This window comes from Rhinoderma darwinii, chromosome 8 (genome assembly GCF_050947455.1).
Source record: "Rhinoderma darwinii isolate aRhiDar2 chromosome 8, aRhiDar2.hap1, whole genome shotgun sequence".
NCBI classification, from domain to species: domain Eukaryota; kingdom Metazoa; phylum Chordata; class Amphibia; order Anura; family Rhinodermatidae; genus Rhinoderma; species Rhinoderma darwinii.
The window spans coordinates 39,160,301-39,177,524 of record NC_134694.1 but is presented as its reverse complement, the minus strand read 5'-3'; the positions used below and the strand labels follow the sequence as shown (position 1 = coordinate 39,177,524).

General features: G+C 44.2%; 1 protein-coding gene and 1 long non-coding RNA gene across 2 annotated transcripts in view; one reads left to right on the top strand and one right to left on the bottom strand.

Moving 5' to 3' along the window:
- The window catches only part of LOC142659455 (uncharacterized), a 247,664-nt gene extending 244,972 nt beyond the window's left edge, over positions 1–2,692 (bottom strand). The window contains exon 1 of the long non-coding RNA XR_012850329.1: positions 2,504–2,692. This is a non-coding gene — a long non-coding RNA (uncharacterized LOC142659455). The remainder of the gene's footprint in view (positions 1–2,503) is intronic.
- The window catches only part of BTK (Bruton tyrosine kinase), a 477,293-nt gene that overhangs the window by 214,030 nt on the left and 246,039 nt on the right, over positions 1–17,224 (top strand). The window contains exon 9 of the mRNA XM_075835606.1: positions 4,851–4,913. Within this exon, the coding sequence (XP_075691721.1) occupies positions 4,851–4,913 (63 nt within the window). The remainder of the gene's footprint in view (positions 1–4,850; positions 4,914–17,224) is intronic.

The window sequence follows — 17,224 nt, the reverse complement described above, 5'->3', positions numbered from 1 at the left end:
CTAAACGTTTCACTGGATATTTTTTGTTCAAGCCCTTGAATTAAACCTGAAAGTCTACACTTCAATTGCATCTCAGTTGTTTAATTTCAAATCCAATGTGGTGGCCGCAGAGCCCAAATCATGAAGATTGTGTCACTGTCCAAATAATTCTGGACCTAACTGTATATGGAAAACACTATGGATCTGTTTTTTTTACGGCGTTCACCCTGGGCTATAAATGAACATTTTACTTTATTCTGCGGGTCAGCATGATTACGGCGATACCATATGTATATCTTTTTTATGTTTTGCAGCGTTTGCGCAATAAAATCACTTATTTATAAAATAAATTATTTTTTGTGTCACCATATTCTGAGAGCCATAACGTTTTTATTTTTCTAGTCAAAAAATCTGTGAAAGGGCTTGTTTTTTGCGAGACGGGTTGTAGTTTTTATTGGTACTATTTTGGCGTACATGCGACTTTTTGATCACTTTTTATTGTATATTTTGGGAGGGGTGGTGGCCAAAAAATAGTGATTCTGCCATTGTTTTTCATTTATTTTATTTGCAGTGTTCACCGTGCAGGAAAAATAATATTATAGTTTTATAGTTGGGGTCGTTACAAACGCGGTGATACCAAATATGTGTACTTTTTTTTTACGTGTTCATTTTTTTCCTATAATAAATGACTTATTATAGGAAAAAAAGCAGTTCTTGTTTATGTCACTTCTAACTTTTATTTTTACACTTTTTTAAAAACACTTTCATTATCTTTTTTTTACTTTTTTTACTTGTCCCACTAGGAGACATTTAGACTTGCAGCTCTGATCGCTTTTAGTACACATGTGTTCTAACTGTCATTGTGACGTGGCAGTCACTCTGACAGGAAGCCTATGAGGACCAGCCTGTGGCTGGTCCTCATAGGCTTCTGTACATGGCAGCCCGGAAGCCATTGTCTGGCATCTTGTTGCCACGTGGGTGCTGCTGATCTGCGCTAATCACCTTAAATGCGGCGATCGCAATCGACCGCCACATTTAAGGGTTTAACTACTGAAATCTTGCGAGATCATGCTGTAAATGACAGGTTACAGCGAGATTACACTTGCTCTGCTGTAAGTACCACAGAAACGTTAACGAAGTGCCGGTATTGTGAATAGACATCCCGTCCTGGCTGGAAGGAATGTCTACTCACTGTCTAAACACTTCAGTAACGTTAATATGTCAATATAAGACAGCACATAGTGAATAACGCAGTATCACTATGCGCTGTCTAAATGAATGGAGAGAAGTGCATGACGCTCCCCGCATCCCGGCATCTCCCAGTACAGGCTGCTACTAGCAGCCTTAGCACTGGGGGAAAACATTGGGTCGGAGCACAGCGGTGATCCGAACCGATTAACCCCTTAATTGCGGCAGTCATTAGTGACTGCCGCATTTAAGTTGCTATGGCAACATCGGCACCCCGCTACGCGATTGCAGGGGGGCCGATTGTTGCGGGGGGAGGGGCGATTGCTATGGCAACCGGAAGCCTAACAAAGGCTTTGGGTCGGCAGGTATAAGAATAAGACATAAGAATTGCAGGGTATTATAACAACGATCCAACAATTGGATCTTCAATTCCATAGAAGGACTAAAAAAAAAAAAAAGTAAAAAAAGTTACAAAAAATGTACAAAAGTAAAATGTCTAAATAATAAAATGTAAAAATTGACTTTTTTCCCTTATAAAGTCCTTTATTGTTGGAAAAAAATGAAAAAAATAAAGAAACTATGCATAATTGGTATCGCTGCGTCCGTAACGGCCTGAACTATAAACATATAATGTCATTTATCCCGCATGGTGACCGCCATAAAAAAATAAATAAAAAACCATACCGGAATCGCTATATTTAGTCACTTCAGCTCCCAAATAATTTTCATAAATAGGGATTAAAAATTCGCATGTACCCAAAAATTGTACCGATAGAAACTACAGTTTGTTCCGCAAACAACAAGCCCTCACACAGCTTTCCTGATAGAAAAATAAAAAAGTTGTGGCTCTAAGAATATGGTGACACAAAAACGACAATTTTTTTAAAACCGTGATTTTATCGTGCAAACACCATAAAACATAAAAAAAACCTATATACGTGTTAGGTAAGACTATACGTGGACACCACAACACTACTCAGTTCTTTTCAAATCAACGGTTTACTGAAAATCACAATTTCAAACAGGCCAAATAACAACAATACAGTATTCAAATCAAGTCTCTCAGTAGCTGAGGCACTCGCCCTCGTGGGAGTCCCACCCGCTCTTGGGTGGCTGCGCCTGGCGCTCACTGACCCGGCCCGGCGGGTCTCAAGAAGGAAATGGGCCGTCTCCGCGTATCACTGTGGTGCTACCACTCACACTGCGGAATCCCCAAAGGTGGAAGCTATGCCCCTCGCCCTTTGGCTACGGCGTGAGTCCAGCGGATATATTACCGCGTGCGCCTCCGTGGGTCAGAGCGAGAGCTACTCACTACCACGCGGCATACCACCCTTACCTCTGCTTTCTGCTGCTCTGTTGATGAAGATGACGTCTTTTCCCTTGTGTCTCCTGACACCGCTGAGCTGTAGTGAATGTCCAGCTAGTCCCCCTTCAGGAACGTTGAGACAAGGATCCTTCTCCTACAAATGGCGGCAGCCTGGTCACTTTCTTGTCCCCACTCAGCTCTGCATCTCCTCTCCCCTGAAGTCTCCTCCCCTCTCCTTCCTCTTCCTGGGGTGCCGCCAATCCCCCTTCCCTCTCTCTCCGTCCGTTCTTTGGTTCCTCCTTTTTTTCTGTCCTAATGGCCTGTCTGTTTTCTCACTCCTGCTGTGTTCCACTGCCCCCCAGTGGTCATTGTTAACTTTACGGTTTCTACACATTGTTTCTAAGACATATGTCTAACCTTTGCTGCAAGCGGCCTGACGTCACACAAACGGGGGAAAACACGAGGCCCAGAAGGGGTTGAGAGCACAAATGGACACCTAAGGCTCGTGGAGATGGTGGGGACCGGAACCCTTATAACCTCCGCGGGAGGCGAGGGGGCTGCGACCCCTATCATGTCATGAGGGTGCATGAGGCTGGTACCCCCATTACACACATATGGTATCACCGTAATCACATCGACCCGCAGAATAAATTAAATATGTCATTTATAGCGCACGGTGAACGCCGTAAAAAAAAAAGAATAAAAAACAATAGAAGTTTTGACGGCCTAAATCCACTAAATTCAGCACAAAACCTATGGGATCAAAATGCTCACTATACCCCTATACCCCTAGACAAATTCTTTTTAGGGCTATAGTTTCCAAAATGGGGTCACTTCTGGGGATTGTCCACTGTTTTGGTCCCTCAGGGGCTTTGCAAATGCGACATGACACCCGAAAACCAATTGAGTAAACTTGATCTCCAATAGCCAAATAGCGCTTCTTCGCTTCTGAGCCCTGCTGTGCGTCCAAACAGCCGTTTATTACCACATATGGGGTATTGCCGTAATCAGGAGAAATTGCTTTACAAATCTTGGGGTGTTTTTTCTTCTTTATTGCTTGTAAAAATGCATAATTTCTAAGTTTTATTGAAAAAAATGTAGATTTTAATTTTTATGGACTAATTCCACATAATTCAGCAAAAAACCTGTGGGGTTAAAATGCTCACTACACCCCTTGATGAATTCCTTGAGGTGTGTATCTTGCCAAATTGTGTCTTTTTGGAGGTGTTTCCACTGTTTTGGCCCCACGAGACCTCTTCAAACCTGACATGGTGCCTAAAATATATTCTAATAAAAAGGAGGCCCCAAAATCCACTAGGTGCTCCTTTGCTTCTGAGGCCTGTGGTTTAGTCCATTAATGCAATAGAGCCACATGTGGGATATTTCTAAAAACTGCACAATCCGGGTAATATATATTGAGTTGCGTTTCTCTGGTAAATCCTTTTGTGTTACAGAAAAATATTGATTAAAATGGATTTTCCGACAAAAAAAATAAATTTGTACATTTCCACTCTACTTTGCTTTAATTCCTGTGAAATACCTAAAGGGTTAAGAAACTTTCTAAATGCTGTATTGAATACTTTGAGGGGTGTAGTTTTTAAAATTGGGTGACTTATGGGGCTTTCTATATATAAGGCCCTCAAAGCCACTTCAGGACTGAACTGGTACCTATAAAAATAGGTTTTGGTAATTTTCTTGAAAATGTGAGAAATTGCTGCTAAAGTTCTAAGCCTTGTAACGTCGTAGAAAAATAAAATAATGTTCAAAAAACAATGCAAATATAAAGTAGACATATGGAATATGTGAAATAGAAACTATTTTGTGTGGTATTACTGTCTGTCTTACAAGCAGATACATTTAAAATTAGAAAAATCATAATTTTTGCACATTTTCTCTAAATTTTGGTGTTTTTCACAAATAAGCAATGAATTTATTGACCAAATTTTTCCACTAGCATAAAGTACAATATGTCACAAGAAAACAATCTCAGAATCGCTTAGATAGGCAAAAGCATTCCGGAGTTATTACCACATAAAGTGACACATGTCAGATTTGAAAAAATGGGGCTGGTCCTGAAGGCCAAAGTGAGCTCGGTCCTGAAGGGGTTAAGAAAGTAATTAGCATAAAGCTAAAATCGCTCCTAACGTGGTAAAAATAGATCATATAATAAATCATCTAAATAAAAAACACTACTGTCAGCTACATTATAGTGCCCCTCTCCTTATGTAGGAGATAGGGCACTTATAATGTGGTGACAGAGTCTCTTTAAATACTTCAAAAAAACTGACATACAGATAAGTTTATATTACTAACAAATATATACACATTTAAATGCCTCATCTAATTTGTAAATGGTCATCTATTTTATTTCTTCCAGGCAGGAGGGTTATATCCCTGGCAATTATGTCACAGAAGCTCAAGATCCACTGGAAATATACGAGTAAGTATGTGGAATAAAATAATGTTACTTTAGGCCCCATGCACACGACCGTGCCCGTAATCACGGTCCATAATTACGGGCTAACTGAGTAATTTACACATAATATGCAGTTTAGATGGACACTAATTTTTCAAACAACTTATGCTAATCTAATAGTATACTTGACATATATCAACTTTGTAATTTACTTATTGCTTACTTTTTGTTGCCTTACCATGCAAATTCTGTGTGAAGGTGCTGCCACTTGGTGGTTCCCCTCCTGTAAACAGCTGTCCACCCCCTGTTTTCAAGCAAAGTCTGTCCCAGGTTACAGAGCAGAATAATGTCTCAACTGCCTTTCTATACAAGTTTATAGAGAAGGGAGGTGGCAGCAGGAGGTGGGAGCAGAGAGAGAGTGAGTCAGACATAGACATGCTGTCAATAAAAGTCTATAGAGAGGGAAGGGTGGACAGACATTACAGAGGTTCCCTGTTAAGTTATATCTCACCTCAGCACTGGATTCTCAGCGACACTGCTCATTACTTCTGTATAATGTTCTCCATATATATATATATGATTGGTAGAGATCGGAGAACAGGAAAGTAAGAAATCCATAAGGCATAAACCAATCTTCCCTAAAAGGGAATCATTTTCCACCTGATCCCAAGTGGCGATCAGACTGGATCAGCATTTTAAACAAGAATTCTATACATTTACATATGCATTTATATGATTTTGTTTAAAGAAATTATCTAGGCTGTTTTTGAAGCCATCTACTGTTACAGACATGACTGGGGTGGGTAGGCTATTCCACAGATCCACAGTTCTTAAGGTAAAGAAGGCTTGTCGTCTCTAAAGATTGAACCTTTTTTTTCTCCAGACGGAGGTTGTGCCCTCTTGTCTTTTGATTGAATTTTACATGGGACAGCTTTTCACCATATCTTTTGTATGGGCCATTTATAATTAAAAGTTATACAATTTTCCAATATAGTTTCTGTATTAATTCCTCACAGTTTTAATTGAAGAGACCAAAAATTGGTTTTACAGTGGATCTCTAATATATTTATGTTGCCCTGTCTGAGGGCAGTGTAAAGAAGTGACAGAAATGCTGATTACAGTGCTCTGTTACTTATCAGACAATGTGCCGTAGTTTATGTGTTTAGCGGTTATACTTGTGGCGTGTGCCCAGCGCGGCAAGCTTGAGTCCAAGTATATTTATATATTCATCCTGCCTTCGCCTTTCCTCTGCCTTCCAGCCACTGATTGCCATTTTTCTCCCTATGCACAGTAATCGGGAGAACAGTTTGCAGCAGTAGTCACGTGCCGCAAGTATAACTACTAAATACTCAAAGATTATGGCACATTGCCTAATAAGTGACAGACTGCTGAACTCAGCATGTCTTTCACTACTTTATGCTGCCCTCAGACAGGGCAGCATAAATATCTGATAGATCAGCTTTAAACTGGTAATTTTAAAATTAAAGTAACACCTATAAAATACAATGTTTGCACACCTTAAAAATTGAGTGCACATCCAAACCCTACATATTTCCTGAACATATTTCCTGAAAGCAGACAATCTGACGATTGCAATTGTTTACATCAAAAAGATCTTACAGGCCATGCAGTATTTGACCATTATCTATAAATATGTTCAAAATATATACTGCACACGGAAAACAGCTACTATGCTATCAAAATCTACATTTACATCTACAGCATACCATGTATGAAAATACAACTTAGGCTTCGTTCACATCTGTGCCAGGGTCCCGTTTCGACGTTCCGTCTGAGTTTTCCGTCGGAAAAAGACCCTGACTGAGACAAACGGAAACCATAGGTTTTTGATTTGAATGGTGATGGATCCGGTGTCAATGGTTTTCGTTTGCCTCGGTTGTGCAAGGGTTCCGTCGTTTTGATGGAATCAATAGCATAGTCTACTAGTTCAAGGAGGGCCTAGAAGCCTTTCTTGAATAATATAATCTTACAAGTTATGGATACTAGACTCTGGAAATGGGACGTTGATCCAGGGATTTATCCTGATGGCCATATTTGGAGTCGGGGAGGAATTTTTCAGCTAATGAGGCAATTGCAATCTGACTCATGGGTTTCTTTGCCTTCCTCTTCGTCAACATGGTAGGATAATAGGTTGGACTTGATGGGCCTGTGTCTTATTAAAATCTTGTTAACTATGTAACCCCATACACCAGGGGTCAGCAACCTATTGCATGAGGCATGGTTTACTGGTACACTTCCCTCTCCCTCTGTCTAGCACCCAGGTGTAGGATTAAAATTTTTAACAGGTTCTCTGCTTTGCCAAAAAAGACATACACATCGGGGGAGGGGAGGTCGCGTTTATTCACGGTGGGCCACTCCATGGAAAATGATTCTAATAATCAAATAAAACAATTATAATATTCCAAATACACCCTATATTAAAGTGGACTCTAAATAAAGAAATTCCCTGTCCAGAAAGTTTAACTAGATTTCCACACTATGTATATGATTACATAAGCATACCTACCTACCCCCTTATTATATTAAACTCGCCCATTACGTAAAGACCTATATGCGCACATTCAATATCCTAAGCGTGCTTAGCCCATTTAGTGAGAAGGGTGGAGGACAGTGCACCGTGCACAGTAAGCTGCAACAAATCTCCCAGCTAATGTACAGATACGGTGCCAGAACCATGCTCGGTACATAAATACAACACCAGAACAAAGCTCAGTACATATATACAGTGCCAGAACAAAGCTCAGTACATAAATACAGCACCAGAACAAAGCTCAGTACGTATATACAATGCCAGAACCAAGCTCAGTACATAAATACAGTACCAGAACAAAGCTCAGTATATATTTATAGCACCAGAAGCAAGCTCAGTATATATATATATATATATATATATATATATATATAAATAAATAAGTCAAAAAATTAGCAGCAACTCCAATGGTAAGGGTGAAAAAAGTGGGTACTTTTATTGCCTGTGCAACATTTCAGCTCCGTTCACTGGAGCCTTTCTCAAGCTTGAGAAAGGCTCCAGTGAACGCAGCTGAAACGTTGCACGGGCAATAAAAGTACCCACTTTTTTCACCCTTACCATTGGAGTTGCTGCTCATTTTTTGACTTCTGTGTATCTGGGACTTGGTCTGTCCCTCAGAGCCTGCACCCACACGCTGCTGGTGCTGCTGGACTTGGTATATTTCTGTATATATATATATATATATATATATATATATATATATATATATATATATACATATACAGTGCCAGAACCAAGCTCAGTACATATATACAATGCCCAAACCAAGCTCAGTACAGAAATACAGTGCCAGAACAAAGCTCAGTTCATTTATACAGTACCAAAACCAAACTCCGTACATATATAAAGTACCAGAACAAAGCTTAATACATATATACAGAACCAGAACAAAGCTCAGTACATTAACACAGCAACATAACCAAGATCAGTACATATTTACAACACTAGAACCAAGCTTAGTACATAAATACAGCTCCAGAACCGAGCTTAGTACATAAATACAGGACCAGAACCAAGCTCAGCATATAAACACAGCACCAAAACCAGGCTAAGTACATGTACAGTTAGGTCCAGAATTATTTGGACAGTGACACAATCTTCATGATTTGGGCTCTGCATGCCACAACATTGGATTTGAAGTGTAGACTTTCAGGTTTAATTCAAGGGGTTGAACAAAAATATCCTGTGAAACATTTAGGAATTGCAAACATTTTTCTACACAGCCTCCTCATTTCAGGGGCTCAAAAGTAATTGGACAAACTAACATTACCATAAATAAAATGTGTTTTTTTTAATACTTTGTAGAGAATCCTTTCCAGGCAATGACTGCCTGAAGTCTAAAACCCATGGATATCACCAAACGCTGGGTTTCTTCCTTTGTGATGTTTTGCCAGGCCTTTACTGCAGCTGTCTTCAGTTGTTATTTGTTTGTTGGTCTTTCTGCCTTAAGTTTTGTCTTAAGCAAGTGAAATGCATGCTCGATCGGGTTGAGATCTGGTGATTGACTTGGCTATTGCAGAATATTCCACTTCTTTGCCTTAAGAAACTCCTTGGTTGCTTTCGCAGTATGTTTTGGGTCATTGTCCATCTGTACTGTGAAGCGACGTCCAATCAACCTTGCTGCATTTGGTTGAATCTGAGCAGAAAGTATATCCCTGAACACTTCAGAATTCATCCGGCTGCTTCTGTCTTCAGTCACATCATCAATAAATACTAGTGACCCAGTTCATTTGGCATCCATACATGCCCATGCCATCACACTGTCTCCACCATGATTTACAGAGGATGTGGTGTGCTTTGGATCATGAGCCATTCCAAGCCTTCTCCATATTTTCTTCCTCCCATCACTCTGTTACAGGTTGATCTTAGTTTCATCTGTCCATAGAATGCTGTTCCAGAACTGCGCTGGCTTCTTTACATGTTGTTTGGCAAAGTCTAATCTGGCCTTTCTATTTTTGAGGCTGATTAATGGTTTGCACCTTGTGGTGAACCCTCTCAATTGCTCTTCTGAAGACTTCTCTTTATTTTAGACTTAGATACTGATACACCTACTTCCAGGAGAGTGTTCTTCACTTGAGTGGATGTTGTGAAGTGGTTTTTCTTCACCATGGAAAGGTTTCTGCGACCATCCACCACTGTTGTCTTCCGTGGACGTCCAGGCCTTTTGGAGTTCACGAGATCTACAGCTTGAACTACAGCTCTCAGTATGGTCTGACCAATGATAAGTGTCACGGTTTGTGGGTATATGGACCCAGTAGGCCGCACCGCCATAGCGGGGAGGCAGCCGGCCAAACAACAGAGCACCCCAGTAATACAAAATCCCGCACTAGGGTACCTGGGTAATCCAGACAGTGGCCACAGCTCTGGCACGGATGGAGGTGGGTGCAGCAGGTAACGCCAGACATGGCGGATGACAGCAGGTGCCGCAGGTTGCGCCAGACGTGGCAAATCACCACGGATGTTGAAGATGATACTGGACGTGACAGATGACACAGGACGTGGTAAACTACAGCAGGTGCAGTAGACACGACTCCAAGACTAGTAGGCACAGGAACAAGAACACAGCACGGGATACAGGAACAGGCAACAGGGCACGTGTAACACCTGGAAAGGGAAACACAAAGGGACCACTTGCAAGACAGACTTGGGATACACTAGCAATGCTCAGGCAAGGATCAGAAGGGCAGGGGCCTTCTTATAGTCCAGGAAATCATGTGAGTTGATGATGATGATTGTCTTCATGTGCGCGCGCTGGCCCTTTAAGAGCAGGCACGAGCGTGCGCGCGTACCCTACGGGACACAGCGGACCGGAGTGCTCAGCCCTAGGAAGAAGACGATGATACAGTGACTACAGTACTGATTAGACACAGGGACAATAAACTTTTACATTAGTGACTCATAGGTGATGTCTTCTCAAATTGGAGTCATTCATTTTCTCTTTTCTTTTCCATCTTGTCCAGACCTCTATGGTAATGCCTCATGGCCACAGCCCATTTCTGAAGTTTGCTGCTCAGATGTTTTCGAAAGGCTTACTTTTCCAACATTTCTGCACCTATAAATGAAGATAAAATCATGTAGCTACACTCTATGCCCCTGAATATAATAGTATCATACACTATGCCCCTGAATATAATAGTGCTGCACAATGTGCCCCTGAATATAACTGTGCCATACACTGTGCCCCTGAATATAATAGTTCCATACACTGTGCCCATGAATAAAATTGTGTGAAACACTGTAAAGTAATGCTCCCTGTAGATCTTGCCACTCACAATGCCCGCCGTAGATCGTGCCCCTCATAGAGCCCCCTGTACATAGTCACTCTCATAGAGCCCTTTGTAGATAGTGCCCCTCATAGAGCCCTCTGTAGAAAATGCCCCTCATAGAGCACCCTGTAAATAGTGCTCCCCATAGAGCCCTTTGTAGATAGTTCCCAATGTAGTCTGCAGGCTGTAAATAGTGCCTCCTCTATGTAGTGCCCCCTGTAGAGTCCCCTGTAGATAGGGCCTCTATTGATAAGGCCCTCTGTAGAGTCCCCTGTAGATAGGGCCCTCTGTAGAGTCCCCTGTTGATAGGGCTCCCTATAGTCCCCTGTAGAGTCCCCTGTAGAGAGTGCCCCCAGTAGCTATCTACAGGGGACTCTATAAGGGGCCCCCATAGTGCCCCCCCTGTGGCTTCCCCTGTAGATAGGGCCCCTTTGAAAGTCCCCTTTAGATAGTGCTTCCTGTAGATAGGGCCCCTTGTAGCATCCCCTGTAGATATGGCCCCTGTAGATAAGGCCCCCTATATTGTCCCTGCAGCTAGTGCCTACTGTAGCGTTCGGTGTAGATAGGGCCTCTGTAGATTGGGCCCCATATTGAGACCCCCTATAGATAGTGCCCCCTATAGCATCCCCTGTTTATGTGTGAAACACTGTAAAGTAGTGCCCCCTGTAGATCATGCCCCTCATAGAGCTCCCTGTAGATCGTGCCCCTCATAGAGCCCCCTGTAGATAGTGGCCCTCATAGAGCCCTCTGTAGATAGTGCCCCTCAAAGAGCCCTCTGTAGATAATGCCCCTCATAGAGCTCCATGTAGATAGTGTCCCCTGTAGATAGTGGCCCTATAGTAACCCCTGTAGTCTACATGCTTTAAATAGTGCATCCTGTAGATAGTGCCTCCTGTCTCCCCTGTAAATAGTGCCCCCTGTAGAGTCCCCTGTAAATAGGGCCCTCTGTAGAGTACCCTGTAGATAGGGATCATCATAGTCTCCTGTAGATAGGGTCCCCTATAGAGTCCCCTGTAAATAGTGTCCCCTGTAGCATCCCCTGTAGATAGGGCCCCCTATAGAGTCCACTATAGCGGATAGTGGCCCCTGTACCATCCCCTTTGGATAGGGTCTCTATAGAGTCCCTTGTAGATAGTGCCCCCAGAGAGCCCCATGTAGATAGTGGCCCCTGTAGTCTGAAGACTGTAAATAGTGCCTCCTGTAGATAGGGCCTTCTTTAGAGTCCCCTGTAGATAGGGCCTTCTATAGCTGAGGCCCTTTGTAGAGTCCCCTGTAGATAGGGCCCTCTGTAGAGTCCACTGTAGATAGGACACACTGTATAGTACCCTGTAGAAACTGCCCCTAGCTATCTACAGGGGACTCTATAACGGGCCCCGAGAGTGCCCCCTGTAGCATCCCCTGTAGATAGGGCCCCCTTGAGAGTCCCCTGTAGATAGTGCTTCCTGTAGATAGTGCCCCCTGTAGCGTCCCCTAAAGATAGGGCCCCTGTAGCACAAGGACATAAAAAAATATTTTATTGAAATAAAAAAAAAACACACAAACCTCATTAACCATTTTATTGAAAATAAAAAAAAACGTCATCGAAGCAGTCCTCAAATCCAACGTAGTCCAACGAACGAACCTGTAAAAAAACACAAACACACAATAAAATATGTAGTAACACATAAAAAAGCAAAACAATTATTATTCTTACCTTTCATGGGTCCAGCGCTGGAGCTGCAATGTCAGCGAGCTGGACTCTATATCTAAGCCTATCATGTGTGATACTGTCTGCTGAGCCACTGTAAAGGATCTGCCAGACACCGCGTCTGTGTCGAGACCCGTGGTTAATCAGTCTGCATCTGCTCCTAGGTCTGATAGAGTGACTCGATCTGCTACCACTCAGGCTGGTAGGCTGAGGAGTGGGAGAACCTATCACAGCCTGGCCAGATGGTTCTAGCTCCCGCCCTTGGTCTATGTATACCTTCATTTGCTTCTTGTCTTTGCCTGTGATTCTCTCTTGTTTCCTTGCTCTGCTGTTCCAGCTATTACTATTGACCTCTGCTTCATATTGACCCTGGCTTTACTGACTACGCTCCTGCTCTGCATTTGGTACCTCATACACTCCTGGTTTGACACGGCTCGTTCACTACCCTTGTTGCACATGGTGTTGCCGTGGGCAACTGCCCCATTTTCCTTAGCTTCTGTGTACCCTTGTCTGTTTGTCTGCCGTGCACATATTGAGCGTAGGGATGGTCGCCTAGTTGTACGCCGTCGCCTAGGACAGGTCGTGCAAGTAGGCAGGGACTGAGTGGCGGGTAGATTAGGGCTCACCTGTCTGTCTCCCTAGCCCGTCATTACATAATCACAGGCCCATATACCTTTTCTACCCTGGTTCCTACTACTATGGACCCCCTTGAGACCCTGGTTCAGCAAATGCAGGGTCTCTCCCTACAGGTCCAAGCCCTGGCTCAGAGTTGCGACCAGCGTGATGATAACCAGCTAGTGCCCTCCACCTCACCTCTTGAACCCCATCTCAAGTTGCCTGACTGGTTCTCAGGGGACCGGAAGACTTTTTTCTCCTTTCAGGAGAGTTGTAGACTCTATTTCTGTCTAAGGCCCCACTCCTCAGGTTCTGAGAGCCAGCGAGTGGGTATTATTGTCTCCTGGCTCCAGGACGGCCCCCAAGAATTGGCCTTCTCCTTGGCTCCTGACGCCCCTGAACTTTCCTCCGTTGATCTTTTCTTTTCTGCTCTCGGACTCATTTATGACGAGACTGACAAGACTGCCTTTGCTGAGAGTCAGCTGGTGACTTTACGTCAGGGTAAGAGACCCGTTGAAGAGTACTTTTCTGACTTTAGGAAGTGGTGTGTAGGTTCTCGCTGCAATGACCCTGCAATGAGGTGCCAGTTTAGATTGGGTCTGTCGAACGCCCTGAAAGACCTGTTAGTTAGCTATCCCTCTACTGACTCTCTAGATCAGGTTATGGCTTTAGCGGTACGTCTGGACCGAAGTCTCAGGGAACGACGACTTGAACGTTTTTGTGCCTTCTCCTCTGGCTCCCCCATGATATCGATGTTTTCGAAAGGCTTACTTTTCCAACATTTCTGCACCTATAAATGAAGATAAAATCATGTAGCTACACTCTATGCCCCTGAATATAATAGTATCATACACTATGCCCCTGAATATAATAGTGCTGCACAATGTGCCCCTGAATATAACTGTGCCATACACTGTGCCCCTGAATATAATAGTTCCATACACTGTGCCCATGAATAAAATTGTGTGAAACACTGTAAAGTAATGCTCCCTGTAGATCTTGCCACTCACAATGCCCGCCGTAGATCGTGCCCCTCATAGAGCCCCCTGTACATAGTCACTCTCATAGAGCCCTTTGTAGATAGTGCCCCTCATAGAGCCCTCTGTAGAAAATGCCCCTCATAGAGCACCCTGTAAATAGTGCTCCCCATAGAGCCCTTTGTAGATAGTTCCCAATGTAGTCTGCAGGCTGTAAATAGTGCCTCCTCTATGTAGTGCCCCCTGTAGAGTCCCCTGTAGATAGGGCCTCTATTGATAAGGCCCTCTGTAGAGTCCCCTGTAGATAGGGCCCTCTGTAGAGTCCCCTGTTGATAGGGCTCCCTATAGTCCCCTGTAGAGTCCCCTGTAGAGAGTGCCCCCAGTAGCTATCTACAGGGGACTCTATAAGGGGCCCCCATAGTGCCCCCCCTGTGGCTTCCCCTGTAGATAGGGCCCCTTTGAAAGTCCCCTTTAGATAGTGCTTCCTGTAGATAGGGCCCCTTGTAGCATCCCCTGTAGATATGGCCCCTGTAGATAAGGCCCCCTATATTGTCCCTGCAGCTAGTGCCTACTGTAGCGTCCGGTGTAGATAGGGCCTCTGTAGATTGGGCCCCATATTGAGACCCCCTATAGATAGTGCCCCCTATAGCATCCCCTGTTTATGTGTGAAACACTGTAAAGTAGTGCCCCCTGTAGATCATGCCCCTCATAGAGCTCCCTGTAGATCGTGCCCCTCATAGAGCCCCCTGTAGATAGTGGCCCTCATAGAGCCCTCTGTAGATAGTGCCCCTCAAAGAGCCCTCTGTAGATAATGCCCCTCATAGAGCTCCATGTAGATAGTGTCCCCTGTAGATAGTGGCCCTATAGTAACCCCTGTAGTCTACATGCTTTAAATAGTGCATCCTGTAGATAGTGCCTCCTGTCTCCCCTGTAAATAGTGCCCCCTGTAGAGTCCCCTGTAAATAGGGCCCTCTGTAGAGTACCCTGTAGATAGGGATCATCATAGTCTCCTGTAGATAGGGTCCCCTATAGAGTCCCCTGTAAATAGTGTCCCCTGTAGCATCCCCTGTAGATAGGGCCCCCTATAGAGTCCACTATAGCGGATAGTGGCCCCTGTACCATCCCCTTTGGATAGGGTCTCTATAGAGTCCCTTGTAGATAGTGCCCCCAGAGAGCCCCATGTAGATAGTGGCCCCTGTAGTCTGAAGGCTGTAAATAGTGCCTCCTGTAGATAGGGCCTTCTTTAGAGTCCCCTGTAGATAGGGCCTTCTATAGCCTTCTATAGTAGAGTCCCCTGTAGATAGGGCCCTCTGTAGAGTCCTCCTGTAGATAGGGCCTTCTTTAGAGTCCCCTGTAGATAGGGCCTTCTATAGCCTTCTATAGTAGAGTCCCCTGTAGATAGGGCCCTCTGTAGAGTCCACTGTAGATAGGACACACTGTATAGTACCCTGTAGAAACTGCCCCTAGCTATCTACAGGGGACTCTATAACGGGCCCCGAGAGTGCCCCCTGTAGCATCCCCTGTAGATAGGGCCCCCTTGAGAGTCCCCTGTAGATAGTGCTTCCTGTAGATAGTGCCCCCTGTAGCGTCCCCTAAAGATAGGGCCCCTGTAGCACAAGGACATAAAAAAATATTTTATTGAAATAAAAAAAAAACACACAAACCTCATTAACCATTTTATTGAAAATAAAAAAAAACGTCATCGAAGCAGTCCTCAAATCCAACGTAGTCCAACGAACGAACCTGTAAAAAAACACAAACACACAATAAAATATGTAGTAACACATAAAAAAGCAAAACAATTATTATTCTTACCTTTCATGGGTCCAGCGCTGGAGCTGCAATGTCAGCGAGCTGGACTCTATATCTAAGCCTATCATGTGTGATACTGTCTGCTGAGCCACTGTAAAGGATCTGCCAGACACCGCGTCTGTGTCGAGACCCGTGGTTAATCAGTCTGCATCTGCTCCTAGGTCTGATAGAGTGACTCGATCTGCTACCACTCAGGCTGGTAGGCTGAGGAGTGGGAGAACCTATCACAGCCTGGCCAGGTGGTTCTAGCTCCCGCCCTCGGTCTATGTATACCTTCATTTGCTTCTTGTCTTTGCCTGTGATTCTCTCTTGTTTCCTTGCTCTGCTGTTCCAGCTATTACTATTGACCTCTGCTTCATATTGACCCTGGCTTTACTGACTACGCTCCTGCTCTGCATTTGGTACCTCATACACTCCTGGTTTGACACGGCTCGTTCACTACCCTTGTTGCACATGGTGTTGCCGTGGGCAACTGCCCCATTTTCCTTAGCTTCTGTGTACCCTTGTCTGTTTGTCTGCCGTGCACATATTGAGCGTAGGGATGGTCGCCTAGTTGTACGCCGTCGCCTAGGACAGGTCGTGCAAGTAGGCAGGGACTGAGTGGCGGGTAGATTAGGGCTCACCTGTCTGTCTCCCTAGCCCGTCATTACATAATCACAGGCCCATATACCTTTTCTACCCTGGTTCCTACTACTATGGACCCCCTTGAGACCCTGGTTCAGCAAATGCAGGGTCTCTCCCTACAGGTCCAAGCCCTGGCTCAGAGTTGCGACCAGCGTGATGATAACCAGCTAGTGCCCTCCACCTCACCTCTTGAACCCCATCTCAAGTTGCCTGACTGGTTCTCAGGGGACCGGAAGACTTTTTTCTCCTTTCGGGAGAGTTGTAGACTCTATTTCTGTCTAAGGCCCCACTCCTCAGGTTCTGAGAGCCAGCGAGTGGGTATTATTGTCTCCTGGCTCCAGGACGGCCCCCAAGAATTGGCCTTCTCCTTGGCTCCTGACGCCCCTGAACTTTCCTCCGTTGATCTTTTCTTTTCTGCTCTCGGACTCATTTATGACGAGACTGACAAGACTGCCTTTGCTGAGAGTCAGCTGGTGACTTTACGTCAGGGTAAGAGACCCGTTGAAGAGTACTTTTCTGACTTTAGGAAGTGGTGTGTAGGTTCTCGCTGCAATGACCCTGCAATGAGGTGCCAGTTTAGATTGGGTCTGTCGAACGCCCTGAAAGACCTGTTAGTTAGCTATCCCTCTACTGACTCTCTAGATCAGGTTATGGCTTTAGCGGTACGTCTGGACCGAAGTCTCAGGGAACGACGACTTGAACGTTTTTGTGCCTTCTCCTCTGGCTCCCACATGATATCGATGTTTTCGAAAGGCTTACTTTTCCAACATTTCTGCACCTATAAATGAAGATAAAATCATGTA